At 61.5% G+C, this 5,774-nt stretch overlaps 1 protein-coding gene across 3 annotated transcripts in view; it reads right to left on the reverse strand.

The window, feature by feature from the left end:
- Positions 1–1,007: 1,007 nt before the first annotated feature.
- The window catches only part of MYBPH (myosin binding protein H), a 10,309-nt gene continuing 5,542 nt past the window's right edge, over positions 1,008–5,774 (reverse strand). The window contains exons 3-10 of one of the 3 annotated variants that reach the window (XM_015559899.1): positions 5,190–5,278; positions 4,647–4,842; positions 4,346–4,485; positions 3,794–3,953; positions 2,316–2,452; positions 2,018–2,204; positions 1,684–1,732; positions 1,008–1,283 (exon numbers count right to left, since the gene is read on the reverse strand). In XM_015559899.1, the coding sequence (XP_015415385.1) occupies positions 1,716–1,732; positions 2,018–2,204; positions 2,316–2,452; positions 3,794–3,953; positions 4,346–4,485; positions 4,647–4,842; positions 5,190–5,278 (926 nt within the window). In that variant the 3' untranslated portion in view covers positions 1,008–1,283; positions 1,684–1,715. Of the gene's footprint in view, positions 2,205–2,315; positions 2,453–3,793; positions 3,954–4,345; positions 4,486–4,646; positions 4,843–5,189; positions 5,279–5,774 lie in introns of all 3 variants that reach the window. The other 2 variants (XM_015559898.1, XM_015559897.1) reach the window with 2 other exon arrangements.

Genomic DNA, 5,774 nt, shown 5'->3' on the forward strand with positions numbered 1-5,774 from the left:
TAGATGTCATCCAACGTTCGCTTTATTCTGCACCAGCCTTTGGAGCCTGGTGGGGGCTTGGAGCCCAGCAGCCAGTAGGGAGTGGTGGTGTGGGCCTCACCCAGCCACCAGGCGGCAGCACTGAGCATCCCCAGGAGGAAGCTGGAGTGTGACTACCTGTCATCCAGGACCAGCCCAGCAGGTGCACCTGCCCCCAGACCGGCCTGGGCTCTCCTAAGTGGCGCCTTCCTTGCTGCTCCTGGGCCTGATGGCGACCCGTCAGCTCTCGAGAGAGTTGTGCCGCCTGCCGAGGGCTGAGCCAGGGAGTGGCTGACGGGCCTCCTGGGATGGGGGGTGACAGGCCAGAGCCAGACACAGGGTCCAGCCCCTGAGAGAGGAGGCGGAAGGTCCTGCTGGCCTTTCACTACCCCAGGGCCCTGGCATGCCGCCCGGTTTTCAGGGCTGTGGGATCCCTGCAGAGCCGAGGGTTTCAGGGTTTCTGGGGAAGAGCCCCCCTGCTGGGCTCAGAGCCCTGGTGCAAAGGGTGGAGGGGCGGGTTCTGTGTGAGCAGCGACTCCAGGCCTTGATTCCAGGCCCTGGCCTCTCAGAGGTGCTGTGCCCTGCTCCCAGGGGCACACAACTAATAAAAGACTGTGAATCCACATGCAGAGCCACTGCTAGGCGCCCACCGCCACTCCCCACACCCGAGGGCGACAGAGAGGCTCGCAGAGAGGACTCACTGGGGAGGTCAAGGAGTGGGAGCCGGGCAACGTGGAGCCCCCCGGTTCCCCCTGGTTCCCGCGAGGGGGGCGTGTGTTCTTACAGCTATTGGCTTGGGCTGGCAAGCCCTGAACGTGAGAGCAAGATCCTGAAACATCTGAGGTCAAGAAACCCCCTGACTCCCGAGTCCCCTCCCGTGGACCTTGCGCGGGGGGTCCCATGGGGAGACCCCTAATGGCGGTGCATTCACCACATCGCAGTGACACGGCGCCTCCCCCCAGACGATCATCACTGTCAGAGTCCCCGATGGCACACATGCACTTTATTGGACTGTTTCTTGCCCAGCATGCAGCTCTTTGCAGGGCACAGCAACCTTGGCACCGTCCAGGGCCCTTGTGCCCAGTAAGCCTGTCCCGGGGCTGCCAGGCCCACTCCTGGGCACGGGGCTGCCGCCTCGGTGGAGGGAGGTGAGGCTGGGGCCAGGGAGCAGAGCTGTCCGTCCGTCATCACAACGGAGAGGGGGTCTGGAGACTCATGGTGCCGGGTATGGGCCTGGCGGCCCTGACCCCTCAGGCCCACAGCACCTGGCAGAGAACACGTGCCATGAGCCTGGTCTTGGCAAACTGGGCTGAGGGGTGAGGAGGGCAGGGAAAGCAGGCCCTCTCTCCTTCCTGGTGTCTGGGCTCTACCCCTTCCCCCGTGTCCAGCACCTAAGGACCACGTCACAGAGAAGGTGGGCATGCCCTGTGGGCCCCACTTTTCTGATGAGAAACAGGTCCAAGAGGGCACCCCAGCCCCAGGTCACTCAGAGCCAGGACTGGACCGTCCACCAAATCACTGCTCCCCAGACCCCACCAGCATTGCCCTGCCTGCCAGCTGCCCCGTCTCTGGACTGTGGGTGACTGCAGACCTGTGCCCACGCTGACTGCCCCTCCCCTTCTCACCTGCCCCGCCCCTGCCCAGAGGAGCAGGTCCAGCATTTACCTGTGTCTCCATCACAGCCTCCTCGGTGCTCCTCAGTGTGTGGCTAAGGCTGGAAGAGAATCCCACAGGTTAGAGCTGGGGGGTCCTCGGGGGCCCAGGTGGGGGGTGGAGAAACCAGAGCAGCTCATGGCCACCTCTCAGGCGGACACCCCTCCTCCTCTGCCCACATAGGCCGCCCTCCCGAGTGTGGACAGTCCTGGCAGCCACCCCGCGATCGCACAGCCCTGTCCTGTGGGTTTTCAGGGCTCGGCCTCCGCTGGTCTCGCAGGAGAGGTGCATCCCCTATTCTCCCCCCTGGCAGGTCCCTCAGGAGAGACCCTCCTCCAACCCTCACCTTTGACCTCCAGCCGGCAGTCCACAGATGCCTCCCCCAGCATGTTGACGGCCTTGCAGGTGTAGACCCCGGAATCAAAAGGGCTGGGTTTCCGGATCTCCAGGGTGTAGACGCCTTGCTCAGAGAAGGTGCGGTATTTGGGGTCCCCCTGGATGTTCATGTTGTTCTTCATCCAGATGATCTTGGGCTGGGGAGCACGGCCACAGGGAGGCTGGGCAGGCTGTGGGCTGGCACGGGCTCTCCCAGGCCAGACTCCTCAGCCCCACCGCCCCCGAGGCACAGCCGGGCCTGCGCTCACCTTGGGTGACGCTCGCACGCTGCAGGAGAGCTGGGTGCTGTAGCCGGAGGTGGTGGTGTGGTCAGCCAGGGGCTGGGTGAAGGAAGGGGCTTCTGAGAAGTCTCTCTCAACAAACCCTTTAAGTTTGGCAACAATATCTGGGTTCATGGGAGAAAATGGGTAAATTTGAGATGATAGGAGGAAATCTCTTAGGATGGACCTCAGCCCCTTTCCCCAAACGATCGCTGCAGCGTCCATCTAGCCATCTTCTGACGACTGTGGCCCTGACGGCCTGGAGGCAGGTCTTAGCGTCCAGGGGACGATGACAATCCATGCCATCCCGCCCTCCTCTGAGCGCCGTGGCGGGCCCCAGGCTCCTGGCCCATGTGTGGGGACGTAGGACAGAGTGTGTCCCAGGGGCAGAGCAAGGGGAGCTGAGAGGGGGGGCAGCAGAGCCAGAGAGAGGAGAGGATCTTGGCTGATGGAGGAGACCAGCAGTCCGGAGATATTACATTTTATTTCTGTTTGTCTTTGGAGAAATAACTGGCTTTCCTTTTTTAAACAAAAATTTCTTCCTAATTCTGTGCAACTCAGGCTGCTGTTAACAAGTGTGTGGCTCCGCGTGGGGGAGGACCTTGGAGCACGCAGGGTGACGGAGAAAGGGCCTGGGATGTAACCTTCAACGTGAGGGGTCTTGCCCCGTGTGGAGCGAGTGAATGCTGAGTCTCTCCCGTCCATCCACGTGGAGTTATATTCGGGTTGGAGGTCTGTGCTATCAGCAAACTTGCCAGAGTCCACTGGCCCCACTGCCCTCATGCTGGTTCTTTGGGGACAGTGCACCTGAGGCCTAAAGACCACTCTGATGTCGGCAGCCACAGGGCATCTGTGGAATAAATACACAGTCTCCCTCTCCCAAGGGACCCTTCTTATTTGCATGAGACACTCGGATGTACTTGTTCAATCATCCACCACATCCATCCCTTTGCAGTTGCGTGTGTGTACACGGCTGTGCACGGCTGTGTGAGTGCATGACTGTGCATGTGCATGGCTGTGTGTGCATGGCTGTGTGTGTGTGCATGGCTGTGTGTTCATGGCTGTGTGTGTGCATGACTGTGTGTGTGCATGGCTGTGTGTGTGCATGGCTGTGTGTATGCGCATGGCTGTGTGTGTGCATGGCTGTGTGTATGCGCATGGCTGTGTGTGTGCATGGCTGTGTGTGTGTGCATGGCTGTGTGTGTGTGCATGGCTGTGTGTTCATGGCTGTGTGTGTGCATGGCTGTGTGTGTGCATGACTGTGTGTGTGTGCATGGCTGTGTGTGTGCATGACTGTGTGTGTGTGCATGGCTGTGTGTGTGCATAGTTGTGTGTGGAGTGGCATCCATGAGGAGTCCTCAGAGAGGGCAGCTGACACACCAGGAAAAGGTAGAGGTGGAGATGGAGATGGGGAGAGAGTCAGCCTTGCTGGGCCTGGCTTACCTCCTGTCCAGGCCCAGACCTACCTATCTTCCGGATGTGGGCCAGCTCCTTGGTGATGGCGGGCGAGTCACTGAGTCCACATAGGTTTTCCGAAAAGACCCGGAAGGAGTACGAGTTGCCCACGATGAGGTCGGAGATGGTGCAGGTGGTCGGATGGTAGCGCTCCAGCACGGTGAACCATTGCTGTGGGGACCCGGCCCTGTCATCACAGCCCACCCACCTCACCCTCCTGCTCACCCGGCTGCTACTCCCCGGGGAGGCTGCAGCATCTACCTTGGGCCTGAGGGACTTTCAATTTGGGAGGAGGGGCCTCTGGGTCATTCGGGTGACCTCTCGGGGTCATTCTGGTGACCTCTCTGGGGTCCTCAGAGAGCATCCTCCCCCCTCCCATGCCCCCTGCAGTCTTCATGGGGGAAATGAGGCCCAGAGATGAAAGGAATCGTGCCTAAAGCCGCAGAGGAGTCAGGCCAGTGGTAGGCAGACCTGAGCTCAGTCCCCGACTCTCAGTGGCCTGGGCCTTCCCCCGACCTCGCCCCACTCACACTTCCCCACCCAGGTTGGCCCGGGAGCCTCACCTCTGTCTTCTTGTCCGCCTTCTGCACCGTGTAGCCCAGAAGCTCAGTGTTGCCGGTGTCCTGGGGCGGCGTCCACTCGAGGGCCACATTGCAGCCCCAGACGTCCACCACCCGGATGCTGCTGGGTGGGTTGGGCTTCTCTGCAGGACCAGTGTCAGGAGGGGTGAGGGGGCGGCCTGGGCTGGCAGGATAACCCCCACCCTATCACACTCCCCTGGCCTGAGCCCATGAACATCAGCTGTGGTGTAGGAGGGCGGGTGTCTGGCCCCTGGCAAGGCATGCTGCCTCCCCTGCTCCATACCAATGACCAGGATGTTGATGGCTGCCCGGGCCTCCAGGTTTTCCAGCCGCACAGTGAGCTCGTAGCAGCCTGAGTCTGAGCGCTGGGCCGAGCGGATGAAGAGGATGGAGTCCTGGTCCCCGGTGCGTACGCTCACTCTCTTGCTGTCCAAAGCTTGGCCGTTGTGGGTCCACGAGACTTGAGGCTTGGGATTCCCCTGGGAGGGAGGAGCCCTCAGGGTGTGCAGGGAGGTGCCAGCACCTACAGCCACCCCACGCTGGGGTCTCTGGAGCTGTGTGCAGGGAGCTTCCCCACCAGTCCTCCCAGGAGGGGCAGCAGAGGCTGGAGCCCCAGCTGCTGCCCAGACTGTCCCCCATGGATGTCCAGCCAGCCTTGGGCAAGCTGCCCCGTCCCCAGGTTGGAGAACGTGCTGAAGGGGGAGCCTCTGGGAGGGGTCCCAGGCAGACCCCCCCACAGAGATCCTGCCATTTCCTGGGCTCTTCTGACTGCCCCAAAGGGCTCCCCGACTTCCACCCAAGCTGCTACCCTGATTCCCACACACACCTGGAAGGGAATCTGCAGGTTGACCATCTCTCCCACCTGGCGGATGTAGGTCTGACGCAGGTGGCGGGGCACACGGATCTTGGGTGCCTCTGCATCAAAGGGAGAGTCAGTTCAGCACAGCGCTGGGCTTGCTGGTTGGTGAGGCCTGAGGCCTGGGCAGGAGGGCTCTTGTGCGTGTTGTGGGGCCATCTTGTGGGATGAATGAAACTTGCTTCTGAAATCGAGGGGCCCCAATCCCCCTAAAGCCCCTGGGGAACTAAGCCAGAAAGTCCCAGCAGGGCAGGCCTCCATGGTGTGGATGGAGAAGCATCTGGACTCCCTAGGTTCCTGGACCCTGCTGGCTGGGATTCTCCTGCAGCCCCAGATTCCTGGGTCCAGATGTTGGGGACCTGCATTCCCAGAAAGGGGCACAGCCTAGGCCCGAACCCAGCCCCTCCACCCACAAGAGCCTAGGACCTTCCAAGAGACCCAGGTGCTCCTGCTCTGTCTCCTGGTCACGTGGGAGGGTTAGGAGGTGTCCTTCCTAGAAGACGCCAGAGCAGACAATTCCCTTCTTTTCTGCCCCACCCCCCGCTCCCCCAGCTC

Source organism: Myotis davidii, unplaced genomic scaffold, assembly GCF_000327345.1.
Source record: "Myotis davidii unplaced genomic scaffold, ASM32734v1 scaffold1915, whole genome shotgun sequence".
Taxonomy (NCBI): Eukaryota; Metazoa; Chordata; class Mammalia; order Chiroptera; family Vespertilionidae; genus Myotis; species Myotis davidii.